Source organism: Dipodomys ordii, unplaced genomic scaffold (genome assembly GCF_000151885.1).
Source record: "Dipodomys ordii isolate 6190 unplaced genomic scaffold, Dord_2.0 Scaffold1, whole genome shotgun sequence".
Classification (NCBI taxonomy): Eukaryota; Metazoa; Chordata; class Mammalia; order Rodentia; family Heteromyidae; genus Dipodomys; species Dipodomys ordii.
The window spans coordinates 43,856,043-43,875,039 of NW_012267217.1; the positions used below are offsets into that span (position 1 = coordinate 43,856,043).

Consider the following 18,997-nt stretch of genomic DNA (forward strand, 5'->3'; position numbering starts at 1 on the left):
ATGAGAATGCCATAGGTTGATATATATTTAGAAAAAAACCCATCTGTAAGTATTTTGTTTTTTAATTTATTTTTGTACCAGTAGTGGGGCTTGAATTTAGGGCCTGAGTGCTATCCCTTAGCTTTTTAATTCAAGGCTGGCTACTTAAGTCACAGTACCACTTCCAGCTTTTTTGGTTAATTGGAGATAAGAGTCTCATGTACTTTCTTGCCTGGGCTGGCTTCAGTCTGTGATCCTCAGCACTCAGCCTCCTGAGTGTAACTAGAATTACAAGTATGAGGCACAAGTGCCCTACTCCATCCGTGAAACTGATATTAAAAGAAGTTTAAAATATTAGTAAGTAGCTTACTTTCAACAAACTTCTGATCTTGATTCTGATTTAACATTTGCTCAATTTGGACTTCCACTCTCATCTTAAAATAGTATTTTCATGAAGAGCAGGTGCTTTCTCCATTGTTTATTGAGAGATAACTTTATACCTTCGGAATGGGTACTCTTAAATTATGTGACAGATGACCATAAAAACTAGATGTCCTGTCAAGAGCACAACTTCAATTTTATATGAGTACAGTGACTAACACTTTAAAAAACCATGAACACAAAAATATGGGTGTTATGCCAAACAAAATGCCATAAAATAACAGGAAAAAAGGTATATATGTCAACACATTAGCTATTACAAATAGCTTAAGATGGATAAATTAAGTGCCCAAGTCCAAGCTTTTAGTCCATTCTAAGAAAATAAGAACACAAATAAGAAAAAAAATAAACCAAACAAACACAGATCGGATCAGGAGACTTTAGAACCAGTTAGATAAAAATTCTTCACATCACCATGTTCATGCTTGGCATTTGTGATCTATCCTGTGACTGACCATTCCTTAGTGACAGATTTTCCTTTAATCTTCCCTGGTAGGCTGATTCTCAGTAAAAGTCTGGGAAGTGACCAAAGCCAGAATACAGGTCGTTAGCAGCACAGGTTAATATGGATGCTGAGTGGACAATTCACTCCGTACAAAGGGACATTTTCAGCAGTATTTACCCGAGTCTTCCCTCTTCCCATTTGGAAAACAAGTGGCAATACAAAAAGAAAATTGTTCTGCAGTACAGGAAAAGAAAATGCTTGTGTTTGTGTTATGTGTGAACCTGAAGAAAGGCTAAGTTCATAGTCTACATATTCAATTCTGGGTAGCAATTTTTATCTCCCCTCCCCCCTCCTGCCGATGGCCTTGGTGACACCATGACATTCCCCTGAGTTTGGCTAATGAAGGCAAGTCAGCAAACAAAAGGAGTGACTAAGAACAACAAAAAGCAAAGTTAAAACATTATATGGTCGTGTCTTGCATTTTCTGGTAAAAGCACGCAGGGCACTAAGAAGCCAATATCTGCAACTCTAGTAACATTTCCAACATGAATTCCTTTACTAAAGGAGTTAAGGCACCAGGTTAAGCAAAGGTGGAAGATCTGGTGGGCATCTTGGAGTCTGCAGACTCCAGTGCACCGGTGTGAAAAGTAGCTAGCAGAAAGTAGAGGTGTCCATATTGAATGGAGTCCTGCAGGCTGGAAGTGGTCATGGAGACTAGAAGCGCTACTCTAAGGCACATCTACAGAGAAGGGAAACATGGGAATGTCAGTGCACAGAGAGAGCCATAGCTGCGCTCTTCACTAGGCACAGGAGCTGTTACAGGTGTCTCAGTCTCCTGACCTGGGCAACCGCTGGCCTCACACAAGAACTCTGCAATGAGATGAGCAGCCAGTGGTGTCTCTTTCCACAGGAAGGAACCAAACAGGAACAGAATTGGTCACCTTTCCTCACACCTTCCATCACTTCGTGGGAAAAGAGTCACTTACTGAGATTATTTGGCACTCATCCTAAGTAAAACTTCTGAGAAGGGGGCTTGGCTTGGGAAAGAGGGTATTCTACCACTTTCTGACTTTTACACTAACCTGGGGCTTATTTCAGCCATGCACCCAATAAAAGATAGAGGAGAAAGGCGCTAGAGGCAGAAAATTTTGAATCCAATGAAATGAAAATAGACAGATGTTAAGAAGACCACTGGGTGCTGAGACTTAGCTGTCAAAACACTGCCAGTATGACAGAGATTGGCATTAGCCTAGTGAGATTAAACAGAGAGAGAGAGCTTGCTCATCCCTCCCTGGTTGTACTCTGTGGGGCTCAGGAGACTTGTTCAAGGAGCCAGATACTCAAATCTCCTAACATACACAATATTGCACCAAGGAAGGGGAAACGGATTTGCTTCCAGTCATGCCAAGGAGGTGTGTTTATCTCAGAACATGAAACAAAGGAAGGAGAAAAAGAGAAAAAAATTAAATGGGGAGAAAGTGTATACATCTCTACTTACTATGAGAAGTTAAAAAAGAAAAGAAAGTAAAAATGTCAGTGTTGAAGCCAGGCAGTATTAGGGTAAAGCAGTGAAGATTTATTTTGTGATCTAGTGATTTCCATACGGTGCAGCGGATGGATGGGGAAGGCGCATTCTGCACATGTGTGAGCAGCAGCAGTGCTCTACTATGAAGTAGGAGCAGGAGCAGGAGCAGGAGCAGGGTGTATCTCTTCCTTGGCTAGTGCTCATCTCTGTGGGAAGTACTCAACGTGTATGTGTATGGGCTCACATCCTCCACCGCCCCCCCCTCTGAGAGTTTGTATATGGTTTTTTTTTCTTTGACCACTGGGTAGAGAACTAAACTGCAGGTTTGGGAGCCAAACCTTTCTGAGGAGGCATGAGAAGAAACTAGCAGGTATCCACATTGTTGTGCATTTGCATCTGATACAAACAAATAGAGGCCTGGCACAGGCCCTATCCCAGGCGTGTCCCAACTGAGCAAATCACATTCAGCATCTGGAGTGATATGAACACCTTCACCTGAAAAAATCATGGCACAGGCCCACTTCAGGAGTCTGGAAGATACCACCGTGATGGAATGCATGAATCCCACACTAGCCCTATGCTCTCTGCGATGAGGTAATGTAGAGGAATCAAGAGGTGATGACCCCCTCAGAAGACAACACTACAGACACAGGAGTGGCAGAAGGTGGCCCAGGAGCATTTACGGTGTTTTCGCATCAAGGCGCTTTCGATCTTGGGCAGTGCAGCTCTGGACTGAGCAGCCCAGATTCCAGGTGACGGCCGCCCAAGTTCTTTGTGGCCTTCCTGCCACAGTGCAAACTGAGGTCTGTTTTTGGAACTAGCTTTTTAACCATGTCGGCATCTCACCCGGGTTGGTCTCTCCCATGAGTTCCTGGTACTAGCAGAGAGATTTCCTCAAGGATACCCCCCCAGATGATGGGCCTTTGGGTGGAAAGTGCCTTGGATTCAGAGGCCAGTTTCAGGAGACGATTGGCTTTAGTCTATCATGCTTCACACGTGCAAGATATTTACTGTTAGATGAAAAATGGGGCCCAAGGCAAAGTATTAGCTTGGCTCTAAGGAGGTGGAAACCTACAGACTTGCTTTTATTTAAACAGTTTCTAAGCAATAGAACAATTACCTAACGTCGCACCAAGTAATTTGTTAGTCTTGGAAACAGTAAGGGTGTTCATATACTCTATGGCTTTCTGGGCTGAAAAGCAGTTTTAAAGTTCATGGCAGACCCAACTTGTAGGCTGGCTCTGCCCTGTCCTGTCAGATTTTGGTGGTGGTGGCGGCAGAGAAGGTTCTAGACCCCTGGTTGGCATGGACCAGCCTGTCAGGGTTGTATAAAAGGAGAGAAAACAGAAACAACAGGGACACAGTTCATTCCTGGTAATGATGGTGACAGCACATTTATTTTTTTTCCCTTTTGAAAATAAGCAGAAAGCAATGTGGATGGAAAGTTCTCAGGAGCTCCCAGCAACTACTAATAGTTAACAGGGTCCTCTAAATAGGCAGTGGGGAAAAGAAAGGTTTTCGTACATTAGGGCCCTAAAATTTTACCTCGACTCTCTGTATGTCTAGCTGTGGATGTCCCTGAGTTGGGACAGGCAATAGTATGGGTGGAGCAAACATACTAGCAGAGGGGAGACAGTTCTGCACTCAGGTCTCCAAATCAGTGTGCTAAGAATGACCTGCTGACAGTTGGAATCACAGATACATTAATTATAGCGAAGGCAAAAGTAAGCTATAGTGACAGGGAGCTGGGGGTGGAGGGAGAAGGCACTTTGCCATGGGAGCACATCTGTTTTATAATAAGCAGGTCTAAAATCCTCTTGTGAGAGATCATGTTCAACTGTCTACTCTGAAGCTGGCAACTACAAATACTGTATCTCATGAAGGGGAGGAAAAAGGAGACAATCAAAATTCATTTGCCCATTTACGAAGTGTGTGAGACTTTCCATGCTTTTGCCTCTGTGTGTGTGTGTGTGCGCACGTGTGTGTGTAAGATGGAGAGAGATGTCAACCTGCTTTTCTGAGTACAAGGTCCCATAAAGCATTTTGTGTGTGTGTGTGTGTATGTGTGTAAGATGGAGGGAGATGTCAACCTGCTTTTTTATGAGTAAAAGGCCCCATAAAGCATTTCATGAATAGTTCCTGGCCTTCTAACATGTTTCATACCTTGGTTACAGCTACTAGAAAGAGGAAACAAATGCATATGTGATGCTGAACTATTAAGCTGAAATGTGTAGTTTGGGGCCAAAGGAAATGGTGTGAGTCGAGAGATGAAATGCTTACATCTAACCATACTAAACTCGAATTGAAATGTCACTAAATGGGCAGAAGTATCATGAGGTGGCCTTCGGAAGGGGCAAAATGTGGGCCTGGGTGTAACATGGTAATTCCCCAGATGCCAACAGCTATGGAACTGGGAAAGCACATGGGCATGGATGACAGCTGTCCAGTGCATCTTCTTGTAAAGTCTGCAGGGAAGTGCTTTGTCAGAAGCATATCTCCCTGTGCTGGAGAGCGAAGCTAGAAGGAATGGGAGCCATGAGGTTTCCAAAGTCTCCATCCCTGACACCTCGGCTCTCCTAGGGGACCGGATGAAGGGGAAGAGCTGGGGGGGAGGGGAGGAGAAGGGAGGGACAGGACACTGCCAAATAGCAAAGCAATTCATGTGTTTTTTATTCCTATTGTAGTGCTTATTTTAGCAGTATATGTGTGGAGCTACTCATTTCAACAATATTAGATTTAACTCATATTTTAAACTTTGTATATTCTTTAAATACAGTTGGCATTTAAAAATGTTACTTTAATATTTTAAATAATTAAAAACATGAGAAGCCATGTGTTGTATGCACCTAAAATCCCGACATTTGGGAAGCTGAGGCAGGAGGATCGAGTTTGCGGCCAGCCTGGACTACAAAGCAAGACTCTGTCTCAAAAACAAAATGAAATCAACAAAAAAGTGAAAGCAAATTAAAGGTAAAAATGAAAGCACAGTAGAGAACAATGAGAAGTAAAGCATTTGAAGTGGCTGGGTCGGTCAGAATTGTCTATACAGACCTATGAAGACACAAAAGATGGTCTCTCCCAACACGTGTACCACATATAGTATCTACCAGTCTACACACTGACGTCTTGAAAAACAATCCTTGGACATGTCCTCTAGCCAGTAAAATGAAAACACCATACATATCACCCATTACACCCCGGGAAAATCATTCTTAAAGAGCCACATTGCCTGGCAAATACAGTAGAGTCACATCATTAGGTAGGTGTGGGCATTCGCCCAAGCCAGCACACCAACACCATGCAGTTATTGGTTGCAGAAGTCTCTTCTTTTCTCAGGAAAACACTTTCTGGGATTAACTTGAAAACCAGACCAGCTCTCCTCCTAAGTTAGGGGTATATGCTTTCTGTCGGCAGGAGCTTGTGCTCCTGGCTTCTTGCCAAACAGCTCGGCTTCAGCGATCCCCAACTCTGCCAGGGACAGGGGGTCCTGGAAGGATCTGGGAGCATTCCTGTGTTCCACAGATTTCCTAAAATGATGCTTGCTTTAGTTCCCTCAGCCCTCTATGAGGGCTAAAAATAAATAACACAGAAATAGCCTGCAGCTCTCTGTTGCATGGTGCAAATGCTTCCTCCAGTATCTTGTGTAATAAAATGGTCCTGAGAGAAAAAGAGACCAAGTGAGAGAGAGAGAAAGAGGGAGGGAGGGAAGAGAGGTGTCCCAAACTGGAAAGCCATGTGTGTAAACCACATTTTGCTGGGATCAGGCAGCTGAAATTCATGGCCAAATGTAATTCATTTATGGGCAGGCTCTTGGCCACCGAAGTTCTATGGACCTGTTAGACAGCTATTCATATGGAACACACATATAGGATGTAGAGATATGAATAGATATAAATAAATAAACGTATCTATCTACGTCTAGCTGGAGAGGAGACACCCCTTTTAACAGGGTGCAAGCGGCCACTGAGAAGCCCCTTGGCTGGTCATTGCAGGAGGCTGCGAGGGTGAGCGGCCACAGTCAGGTGTTTTGGTAGGACAGCTCAAACATGGTGCATGCCTCCTCCAGGCTCTCATCCACGTTGAGCCGCCGCCAGAAGGACTTCTGCTTCTTCTGCAGCTCCCTGCGCACGCACCGTGGGCAGGGCACAGACTTTTCTTTGCACTCAGAATGGAAGACGGCCCCACAGCTTTCACACCTGCAAAAGGTAACCAGTGATGTGATGAAGCAGAAGAAGAGCAGTTCACCCCAACAGAGGTCCCGGGGCACTTATTGGACATCCCTGCCTGAGGGAAGAGGAGCCACTTGGAAACATGGGTTGTTTCTCTTTCCAAAATACTCAAGGTTGAATTTCATTTGAAAGATATTTCCTCTCCCTCCACCCCCTCCCCCCATTGGAGCCAGCCTGGGGAAAGGTATAAGGTTGCTGCTGGGGGAGAGGAGGGAGCAGGGACCCCTGTGCTCCCTGATTCTGAGGACCCTGGCTGAGGCTCTACTCTCCAGAGAGAGAGAAATGGCAGTGACTCCACAGTGAAGTGATGGAAAATGGGGTGAATGGCTTCCCCATTTGCTGGCCCCCCCTCACCAGCAGCAAGCCCAGCGCCATGTCTGTGAACACAGCTTCCCATCCACTTAACACCAGCTCTGCGGCTCTCTGTGAACTCACTGCCTTTATTTGACAGTTTGAGACGGTACAATGACACATTTTCATTCTCCAAATGACATCCTGGGAGCCTATTACTCTTTGTGAGCTTTCAAAAATTAGGAAAACCCTCCCGGCTTTAAATGCCTACCGTTACAACCTAAGTGGGAACAAGTGAGCAGGACAGGCTGGGGAAGGAAACATTTCCCTCCACGACAGGACAAGTATTCTAATTTATAGAGGAGACATTCCAGGTGGATGACTAGTTTGTTGTCTGGCCTGGTGGGAGTATGCACAGGAGTGTGTCTAGCTTGTTTTCACGGCAAAGGTTTTCAATAATGACTAACAAGCTCAACCACAGCTGCTCCCGTGGGTGGCCTGCCGGTGTGGACCCTGGTCCTAGGAGCCCAGAGAACTGTTACGTTTCCTTGTTCAGCCAACAACATCCAGAGATGGTTGAGTCCTGGCTTCTTTTTTTTTCCTTTTTGTTTATCACGTGGCTTGAACTCAGGGCCTGGGCACTGTCCCAGAACTGGCACTCTACCACTTGGAGCCATAGTGCAACTTTCGGGTTTCTAGTGGAGATAAAAGTCTTACTGAGTTTCCTACCTAGGCTGGCTTTGAACTCCAATCCTCAGATGTCAGCCTCCTGAGTAGATAGGATTATATGCATGAGCTACTGGTGCCTTGGATTGGCTTTCTATGAGGGCTATCCTTAGGGCTTGGCTCAGGTACTGTGGACTCTTCCTATAGTACTTCTAGCTTCAGTCCTAGGTTGAGGGTGTCTTGCGTCACCATTTCCTAGTCTGTTGCCAACTTGTCCCTGGCATCAGTATTCTGAAGGTTTGCCCAACGGAGGCTCTTCTACTCGCCCTCATGTCCTTGGAGAGGAAACCGTAACTTACTAGGAAGAGGGTCCATCTGATGAGCTAGCAGGCAGGGGCTTCACTGCCCCTTCCCCACACCCCCTCCCCCCAGCACAGCTCAGGGGCCAAGGGAAATACAGTGGTGGTTATGTCAGTGGAAAAGGAACTTCAAATTGCTTCCCAGCTAGCTTCCTGCTATTGGTTGGACTATGTCACCTTGGAGTTCCAATGTGGAACCCCCAGTGTGTGGGGACAGGATGTGTAGGTGGTACAGCGTGCTGGAGAAGGGCACGGGGATTGCGCCCTCAGTTCTGTCCCATGTCCCGCGTCCCACCACACAGGAGGGACACTGACAGGAAGTGGCCATCAGTGAGTTGGGATGTGAGGCTCACCAGAACCAATCCTTCTAGCGCCCTTGCAATGAAATGTGCAGCCTTCAGAACCATTTGAGCCACCCAGTCTGTGGTTGTGGGTGCAGAGACAGCGCAGACTAAACAATGCCCTTGGGCTGGCCGTGTCCGCCTCTGCACCCACCGCGCTGGGCTTGCTGGGAGTCATGATGTCAAGTGACATCACCAGTGGAGTGTTCGGCACAGCTCCCAGCCCAGGGAAAGCTGTGCCCCTCTGGCTACCTGCTGCTCTTCTCTGGCAATGTGGAGGCCTTGGGGACCCCCCACCCCCACCCACAGCCAACTCATTCACTAGCTTCCAAGAGCTAGTGCTTGTCTCCAGGGATACAGAGTTGAAGATCGGGTGGCAAGTGGAGCTTGGGGCTCCTGGCAACTCTCACCAAGGTTGCTCTGGAGCGGCAGGCCCACGGCTGGCCACCTGGGCGAGCACACACACACTCTCCTGCAGGAAGACAGGGCTTTGAGTCTGATACTAGAGCCAGGTCACACACTCCCCTGTGTGGGCTGAGCAGCCCTGGGGAGGTGACTGCCTTGGTGGGGCTGTTTGACTTGTAACAGGCGGCTTCCCTTGGCCTTCCTGCTCACTGGGCCTCTCCCCCAGGGACTCTGATATCCAACTCCACCTCATGCTGGGCATGGCGGGGTCACCTCTACTCTCTCCTTCTCCCCTGCCCTTCTCTTCCCCGCTGCCAGTGGAGATGAAGGTCAGACAGGGGTCTCGGTGCCTCCAGTCTGGGCCAGTGTCCCCTGACCCCAGTGGCTTTGGCTTTGTCCCCACCTGGCCATATCCCTGTATCCTCCTGTCACTGAAGTGACACTAATGATAACATTATCAAATAAATGTTCTCCTTTCTGCCCCCTTGACCCAGCAGGGTTGGTCAAGGAGTCATAGAGCTAGGGATGTTGCCCCAGGGCAGTGATTGATAAAGAGAAAACACACAGGGTTCCTTCCGTGCCACTCCCTTATCTCTGCTGATACCAGGCCTCAGTCTGGGAAGAGATTGAGTCTTATCGAATATTCTTGGTGCAACAAACACCCTTGGAGTAAAGGAGGGACCAGGTGCACCTGCCTTTACTGGCCAAAGGTCAGTAACCGAAAAAAGTCATGAGATTAAAATAAATTCATGATTTCAAAATAGAACCAAATCTTATTTTCTAACAATTTGTAACCAGCAGGCATCTTTCCAATGTTAGTATGGGCATACATGGGTCAATGGCCTTCCAAAGGCAGACAATCTCTGGTTAATCCATCCCCTAGCCCAGATTTTCTCCTTAACAGTAAAGAATAAAGACAGGAAAAAGTAGATAGAAGAATTGTTCTCTTATGTAAAAGAAATAGAGCTCTGTAATATAATGCAAGAGAAGTATAGCCTTTACATTCCAAAAAAGAAAAAAAAAAGGTGGCTGGGTACCTGTGGATCATGCCTATAATCCTAGCTACTCAGGAGGCTGAGATCTGAGGATTATGGTTGGAAGCCAGCCAGGAAAGTTCGTGAGACTCTCATCTCCAATAAGCCACTCCGAAAATTGGAAGTGGCACACTGGCTCACGTGGCAGAGCGCTAACCTTGAGCTGAAGAACTGAGGGACACCATTCAGGCTCAGAGTCCAAGTCCCATTAAGGCTCAGAGTTCAAGCCCCATGACCATGAGCTCTCTGAGATCATGATCTCTCTGAGATCAGGACTTTAGTAAGCAGGTTTTTTTTTTTTTTCTTTTAAAGTTTTTTTTTTCACTTGAAAAAGATTCATTGGCTTCCAAGTAGTTTCTTAACTATATTTGACTTTATTTAAAAATGTATTTTAACACACACAACCTAAAATATGCATCTTTCATACCAGGCAAATTTACCAATGTAATCACTGCTGACTGAAAATTCCAACAAGCAAGGTTGTTGAGAGAGGGCCTTCTTGTGCTTTACCATGAGATGTCAAGGGAGAGTCAGTGTCTTCATGTAAGTCACGTGGTCTGTGAGGCCAGGCCCACTGCTCTCTAGCTGTTGCTGTATGTCCTCTGCGTGGAAGGTCGCAGAGGATGCAACTGCTGAGACACATTTGCTACTGACCGAAGACAACTGATGGGTTTCCCTACCTATTCTTGCACATATATATGCCTCCTTTAATCCAGGAATTGCCCTGAACATTACCGATCCATTGGATGGGTTTTCTTTGATATGAAGGTCATCCTGTGCACACCCTGGGCTCCACACCTAGGTGCCAGAGACTCCTTCCCACCCCTCAGTTGTGACAACCATAAAATGTTTCCACACACTATCAAATGCCACAGGTAGGACAAAATCACCCCCCCCCAGCCCCCCTTCCCCCGGCCCGCTAAGGGCCACTGGCCTAATCTGTCCAGAAAAGGCATCACAGAGGGTGTGCTCAGGAATTAAACAGCACCTTTCCTCCTGCATTTGAATGTATCAGCTTCTGATCTGTATTTTTACCAATCCAGTGGAGTATACTTATTCATATAACTTTCAAAAACAGCCTTAATGTGATCATTTAAAATAGCTGGAATTCACTCATATTAACTTTCTAATGTTTCTTGGAGTTAGTTTAGAGCATCGTTTTAAGGCGTCAAGGGGCTAGCGATGTAGCTCAGTGGTACAGTGGCACAAACGTAACCAAGTCCTGGGCTTGATCACCAGCATTGCCCTCATGTACCCTGGAAAAAGAGTTGAGGGCGGGGAGTGGTTGCACACACCTATAATCTCAGCATTTTGTGAGGCTGAGGCAAGAAGGTCACGAATTTGAAGCTGGCCTACCTAACACTGTGAGTTCATGTCTCAAAAAGAGGAAATCAATACAACAGCTTTGTGCATTGCTCAGTAACTATTCAGCTTTCTACCAAACTTGTCTTTTTTTTGTTGGGTCTTGAACTCAGTGCCTGGGATTTTTTTTTCCCCAGTCCTGGGACTTGAACTCAGGGCCTGGACACTGTCCTTGAGCTTTTGCTCAACAGCACCACGTCCAGCTTTTTCTGTTTATGTGGTACTGAGGAATCGAACCCAGGGTTTCATGCATGCTAGGCAAGCACTGTACCACTTAACCACATTCCCAGTCCCAAGGCCTGAGATTTTGCTCAAGGCTAGCACTCTACCACTTTGAGCCACAGTTTCACTTCTGGTCTTCTGGTGGTTTATTGGAGGTAAGAGTCTTATGGCTTTCCTGCTGGGGCTGGCTTTGAACTGCAATCCTCAAATCTCAGCCTCCTGAGTAGCTAGGATTACAGGTATGAGCCACTGTGTCTGGCTTTACTTTCTATGACTGTACAATTCTACCCCAAAGCCTTCTCCAAGGCCAGCACTCAGTTACTTTCCCAGACTCTGGGCAGTTTCTCTTGGCATCTTCTGCAACTTCATGACCCACCCAAGCCAGGCAGCAAGTCAGTCAAAAGCAAACGCTTTGGTACCTGCTCTTGTGCAATGGTGAGACCTTTAGGATTCAGTAACTTCTGCAATGGAAGACAGACCAGGAAGACATTCAGGAGGCTGAATGTAAATGTACAGCCGAGAGCTGTGCTGGAGAGAGTAGCCAGTTTTTAGCCCAGGTTGGTCATGGTGTCACAGGCACTTTGGGAAAATTACTTCATCAATAAGCCTAATCCCCTATGGAAGTAAGCAAGGTTGGGGTTCTTCCAACTTGCAGATTTGGTGTAGATAGAAAAAGCTACTCTGGGTTGTAGCTTCTCTTCAAAATTGCTTGTTCCAAGCTCTGTGGAGCAAGCTATAATTAGCACAGACAGCTTCTGAGACGCGAGGGAAGTGACGGAGTGGAACTCCAGCACCGGACAGCACTGAAAGTGTGAGTAGGGGGGTGAGGCCCGAGTCCTGCTCGCTTGGATGCTCTGGATCCAACACTATCTGGAGAGATCACCAACTGGTCTCTCTCAAGATACAGTCAGAGGAACACTTCCACCATTTCAGTCCAACATAAATCTCATTTTGTATCCTAATACGAACATCATGGAATGAGACCATACATGTTAGGAACAGTCTTGAATGTAACAATTAGCATACTGGTTCATAACAAGTGAAAGAGAAGTTCACAATTCACTATCTAGAATGCTTAAGAGTCTATTACCAAGAAATCTAACAGACTGATGGCCACTGAGTTCCTATTGGTGGTCACTGAAGCCAAGAAAAGGAATCTACTGTGAAGTAGAACTGCTACGTGTGTGCAGGGGAAAAGTCTGCCTCTCAAATACGATGGCAAAGAAGCAAGAATTCCTAGTTGCAGACAGTTTCCTGTTCTGGAATGCTGATGATGTGAGACCAATTAGAGACAGGCTCCGTGGCTTTATGTGTATCCTTCCACGGTGGTCACAGGAAACTGCTCAAGGCCCCAGTTCCAAGGGGAGGTCACTGGAATGCTTCTGCTCTGTGCCTGTTGGGTTTTCCTCCTGCTGCGCTTTTATTCTTGGCTCAGGCAGCGGCCTGAGATATTCCACTCGGATTGAAGTTCAGGCTTCACTTTGGTTGGATCTCTGACAGGCAAAAGGATAGGCCTGCAGAGCAGGGCAGATCTTTGGCTGATTTCCACACTGCTGAACCCACAGGAATAGGGTGGGGTGCAGGAGTAAGTGTCAGTTACCAGGCATGCGAGTGTGGTTTTGTGGATGGCTACTATGTAAGGCACCCCATAAGGCCACTAGCTATTACTGGTTTTTCCAAGAAACCAAGATGATTACCTAAATCCCTTAGCTAAGGGAGGCAGTTATCAGTTTGGTTGGTGTTTGAGCATGGCACTTGTAAGTAAATGAACATAAGTAAACAATCTGTCATTTCCTTAAATAGGCAATTGGCCAGTGTGCGTACACCCAATGTGTATACTAATCTACATCTACATGAGGTTTCTTCAGAGAAGGTATTTAGAACCCCTTGTTATTGAAGCTTTTAAGGTAAAGATAAATTAAAAATGATTTAAACAAATACGACTTAGTAGAGCCATTCTTTGAGGGGGAGGAGGAAGATTTTAATAATGAAAAGTTAATACAATTTCAGTAAGAAACTCATGATGATTGGGTGCTGACAGCTGGAGAAGAGGGTCCAAGTTGTGTAGCAGCTGCCTGCAGACCACCTCAGCTGTCTGGCCAGAAATCTAGCCTTCAAAGGCTCCTTCGCTTTGCTGTGTGAGGACCCAGCCAAAAGCAGGTAAAATGGGAGGAAGAAAACAATGAGATGGGAAATCTTGGATTATAAGTCGAGGAGCTTTGCAGAGGGGAAATATAGACGTTTTGGCCTATCACATTAGGGCCTGCTCATATTATCACCAGCGCCTCCCCTTCCCTTTCTTTTGGCTGAGCATGAGGAAATAGGGGGACTACAGATGTATGCATAGGTTTGATTTGGCCCGTTGGAGACTGGAAAAGATCCGTATTTCAGACTAAACGTCTGGTAAATTTAGGAGCCATGTGGTAGTTTGCAAAGCTACTGCAGCAGCCTTGAATGGAATACAGTAAGATAAAAAAATAGAGATTTCAATTAGGCAATATCTATCTGGCTCTTCATCTCTCTGTTTGTACACAAGGTATCTTTTTAAATCCTTGCAACAACAGCTGTCTGAGCTAGGTATTGTTAAGTCTGTCAGTAAATTCTTAAATCTGTCAGTAAATTAGCAGAATCTATACAAAATAATGAGTAGCAGCTTATCTGGTCCCAGAGTGAGTTAATGAGTGTACGACTTTGGACTTGATTCCAATCTTGTGATCTGAAATCAGGCCCTCTTTCTATGCCACAGTCCTTAAGTTATTCAGCACATATCGAAAGACCTGCTAAATCCCAAATCTGGGAAGTGGTATGTCCTGCCATGATCTTTTTATCTGCCCTTTAAGCCTGAGTTAATTAAGGAGTAGTTTCCTCAGCTTGCATCCCACAAAGCATCTGGCTTTCATAGGTCTTGGACTTTGAGTTTGTAAACCAAGCTCAGCTAATACCTTTGACAAAAGCATTACTTAAAAATCTGGATTCAAAATAGAAAGCAAACAGGCGCTAATTAATTCATTTGTTAATTTCGCTACCCCACTGTGGACATTAAGACACTGTCATTGGTGCAAACGCTTAGTAAGGCTTTCTGCTAATCTTCAGATAGTGGCAGAACTTCTGCCATGCTCTGGCATGGGATCAAACTGGAGGAGCTATTACCTGATTGCAGAGAATTTCGGGGAGGGAAAAACTGGTATTTCTGATTCAGCTGAGCATTTAAGGTTCATCTTGCAGTTACTATAATTCTCAGGAAACAAATACCCACCTTTTCTTGGGATTACTTCAGGAAATTTATTGAAAGATTTCAACACTTCCTACCACTGATGGAAAAGCTAGAACATAGTGTAATGATTGCCACTGAGGACTGTATCGAAAGCAATGGTTTTGTTAAACTTCCTAAAGTGGTTCAAGAGCCAACATGTCTAAGGGACATTTAGAAATGCCTTGCTAAGTCGAAGAGGATGGCAGTCGAATATGAGAATATTAATAATCTTAGTTTATATATGCACTTCTTCCATTAATTCACCAGTCTTTGTTTTTAAATGTCAAACTAAAAATTAAACAGTCATGTTTTTAAGGCAAACCTTTTCAAAAGAAATAATAGTTTAGGGCTGGGAAGGTAGCTCAGTGGTAGAATGCTTGCCTTGCATGCATGAGGTCCTGGGTTTGATTCCTCATCTTGGGGCTTGAACTCAGAGCGTGGGTGTTGTCCTGAGCTTTTTTTTTTTCTCTCTCAAAGCTAGCACTGTATTTCTTGAGCTACCGCTTTACTTCCACCTTTTTGCGGGTTAATTGGAGATAAGTGCATCATGGACTTTCTTGCCTAGGCTGGCTTCTAACCTCACTCCTCAGATCTCAACCTCCTGAGTAGCTACAATTATAGGCATGAGTCACCAGCACCCTGTTTACTAGTTTTTTTTTTTTAATTTCTTTCTTTAAATTTATATCAGTAACCAATAATACTCATAAGAAATAATCGTGTTGGATTGTCTTATTTTCTAGGTTTTTTTTACATTTTCTAACACACCTTTGCCTGTAAACTTTTGTGCTTTGTGTGTGTGTGTGTGTGTGCGTGCGCGCGTGCATGTGCATGTGTGTGGCTCTATTAAGTGTTGTAGCACTTTGAGGAACTTCAGTATGTTAAACAAGTGAGTCTCAGTCAGTCTTAGGTAAGTTATTGTATGTATTCTAAACTATTATTTCTCTTTTTTTGCCAGTTGTGTGGCCTGAACTCTGGGCCTGGGCACTGTCCCTGAGCTCTTCAGCTCAAGGCTAGCGCTCTACCACTTAAGCCACAGTGCCACTTCTGGCTTTTTCTGATTATGTAGCAGTCAACAAACAAAATACTTTAGATTAATCCCCAAATTTTTTCTCATGTCACCAAGACAATTCTCTTAGCAAAATGGCGCTTGATAACTTACTGCAAGTTGATTCTTTCTAGGCCTGTGAAGTTCAGCAAGGGAATCTTTACAGCCATGGCTGTGCTAACCAATGACTAAGTAAGCTTGCTTGCTTGCTTGCTTCCTTCCCTCCCTCCCTCCCTCCCACCCTTCCTCCCATCTTTCCTTCCTTCCTTCCTTCCTTCGAACTGTGATCCTCAGATCTCAGCCTCCTGAGTAGCTAGGATGACAGGCGTGAGCCACCGGTGCCCGGCTAAGCTTTCTTTCTTTCATGTTCTCTGGTTGGTGTTCTAAGCAAGATCTGCAGGTTCCAGTGTGAGGAAAACTGAAGTGAGGAACCTTCTAGTGCATTGAGGCTGGAAGAAAGAGGCTGAAGTAAGTCTCCTTTTTCTCCTCCCTCCCCCACTAGGCCCCTCTGCTCCACAGAGCTGGGGAAGAGGAAAGCCACCTTTCTTTCTGGAGGCTTTCACATTCCCATCATATCCTAGTCCCTAAAAGTTGGAGTTCCTTTTAGGTCCTGGGGCTTGCTCCCTTCCCCTACCTCTTCTTCCTTGCTGTCAAAGAAAACTTGCTTGACTATTTCAGTTCTAAATGTTGAAGACTTTCTTTCCTGCCAAAGCTCTGAAATTTCCTTTATTTCTCTACCACCAAGGATTCTAGATTTCTGGCGGGGCGGGGGCGGGGCGGTAGGAGGAGGACTTTCTATTAAAAGGATTTCTAGCTGGGTGCTGCAGAAAAAAAAAAATCGGAAGTGCACTGTAGCTCAAGTGGTAGAGCGCTAGACTTGAGCTGAAGAGCTGAGGGACAGCGCCCAGGCCCAGAGTTCAGGCCCCATGATTGACAAAAAAAAAAAAAAAAAGATTTCTAAGGAGAAAAAAAGCTCAACATACCTAGATTCTCTTCTTAAGAAACAGGTTTACAATGCTTCATCCTTTCACTCTGAAGGCCACACAGGATCTTCCAATTTAAGTTAAAGTTGTTCACATTAGTTAGTGACTTCCAGCATTTTCCAGGGCAGCCTTTGAAATAACCTCTGGTTCATTAGTTGCAAGTGTGTTTATTGTTATTGGTTGTATAAAAGGACAAATTTCGCATTCCTTCCTTTTTAAAAATTTAGCTGTATTGTTTGAATTCAGAGCCTTGAGCTTGCTCAATCAGCTTCCTTGCCCTGCCAGAATTCTACCATTTGAACCATGCCTCTGGCCTTGCTTTTATGCTGGTAATTTTGGAGCTGGAGTCTCTCAGACTTGGCTCAGAGTGGATTGGCTTTAAATGATGATCCTTGGGATCTAAACCTCCTGAACAAGGATGATAGGCATGAGCCACTGGTGCCCAGCTTACATTGCTTCTTTTTAATGCTAACTTTTTATATTTTTCATCAAAAAGACTGTTAAATTCTGCCATTAACTGTGGGAACAACCACCACCAACAACCACAGTAGAAGTGAGACTAGGTGAGGGTTTTAGAGCCTTTTACTCCACGGTAGTTTGTGGCTCTCCTAAGTTTCAGGGCTAATGTTCCAGCAATAGGGTAAGGCCAAAAGCTCCCTAAACTGTTACTTAGCCACACTCTTACCCATGTAGTGTTGAGTAGGGCTCAGGCCTCCATGAGGATAGCAGTCATGGGCATGTGAATGCTCAGTTTCCAGCTTTCTAGAAGTTCTTTGATCTGGTATGATCTAGGCAAACAGTAACTTCTGTTTAGAGTGTAAGCACAGAAATCCTTCAACTTTATCCTTATTTTAAGAATTTTAAGAGTATCAGAAATTGGACAGTTGATCGTATATGGTAGTTGTAGTTTTTTTTGTGGATGGTGCCCGATGCAGCACTGCTGAGTACTTTAGTATTTAGAACCCTGAGAGTATGATAATATGTATTAGATGCTAAGGCTATGATAATATGCATTAGATGCTGACATTAAAATAAGAAAGATTTTTTTTTTTGCCAGTCCTGGGGCTTGAACTCAGGGCCTGAGCTTCTTTTTTGCCCAAGGCTAGCACTCTACCACTTGAGCCACAGTGCTACTTCTGGCTTTTTCTGTTTATGTAGTGCTAAGGACTTGAACCCAGGGCTTCGTGCATGCTAGGCAAGCGCTCTACTTCTAAGTCATATTCCCAGCCCCAAGAAAGAATTCTTAAAGGCAATTACCACTGGAACTCTCACAATTAGTTATTTAGAAAAAAAAAATCTCAAAATATCAAAAATACATACTGACAAAATCATGATACTGTTGTCCCATCAGTAATTTTCAAGCACAAAAAAGTTCATTTCAGAACATACTCTGTTCAGTCTGAAAGCCAACAGTTTTTGTGTACAAAGGTAAATATTCCTTCTCTTCCCTATTGTGTATTCAGGTTACTTTATTTACAGTCCCATGGGGAAGAAGAAAGTCTACAGCAGAAAAAAATGGCCTAAAAGATATTTGGAAAATTATCTGAATCGTTTAGCAAAGCTAAAACTTTTATCATCATTTCTTTCCTGACATTAACGTCATCACTGGCATAGCAAATCACATCTGTCCCTAATAGGACAAGGTCAGCTATCATCCAATAAAGTCACACATCTTGGTGATGTCTATTTAGATAACAATTTCTCTAAAATCAGTTTAAAAACTATTTGAATTATAAGTTAATAAGCACAGATTTACAAAATTCTTCATTCATTCTTGAATTATTTAGTGAGCAGTCACAACAGAAGATTCTAGATGGAGCCATGAGCAAAATAGAAAAGTCCATTTCTTCATGAAATTTAATATCCTTTGAAAATGGTGGACTGGATCAGTGTTTGAAGCATAACTGGTCAATAGCACCGAAACCATCATGACAATTCCAAAATGCTAAGCTGTGGAATTGAAGCAAAGTCCTTCCACCTTTGGTCAATAGGAGCCTGGGGCGCTATACACCTGGCACTATGCCTAGAGGAGGGGTGGCTTGTCAAAGGTCACACAGTAGTTAGCAGCAGAGTTAAGAATGGTACTTGCTTTTCTCTTTTCCTTCTCCAGTGATCTTTCCATCAACTAGGCTGTCTCTACTTGTTAAATTGCAATGGCTTTAGAACCGGCTGTATTTTTTTCTTCTGAAAGTACATATCAGTAAATAGTTATAAGTTAAACGTGATTACTGTTTGAATCAGATACAGCAAGATATAAAATTATATTCCGGTTGCACAGATGTATAACTATGTGTAGAAAAAGAATACATTATTTGGGTATGGTGGATATACTTGTAATACCAGCAGCTGGGAGGCTGAGGCAAGAGGATCTTGAATTTGAGGCCATCCTAGCTAAATACTGAGATCTAGTCTCAAAA

General features: G+C 44.4%; 1 protein-coding gene across 3 annotated transcripts in view; it reads right to left on the minus strand.

Moving 5' to 3' along the window:
* Nucleotides 1-3,760: 3,760 nt before the first annotated feature.
* The window catches only part of Plekhm3 (pleckstrin homology domain containing, family M, member 3), a 168,893-nt gene continuing 153,656 nt past the window's right edge, over nt 3,761-18,997 (minus strand). The window contains exons 8-9 of one of the 3 annotated variants that reach the window (XR_001174852.1): nt 4,481-6,586; nt 3,761-4,399 (exon numbers count right to left, since the gene is read on the minus strand). Coding sequence is in view for 2 of the 3 variants with exons in the window: in XM_013011283.1 (XP_012866737.1) it covers nt 6,409-6,586 (178 nt within the window). In the remaining variant the exon portion in view is untranslated. Of the gene's footprint in view, nt 6,587-18,997 lie in introns of all 3 variants that reach the window. The other 2 variants (XM_013011283.1, XM_013011294.1) reach the window with 2 other exon arrangements.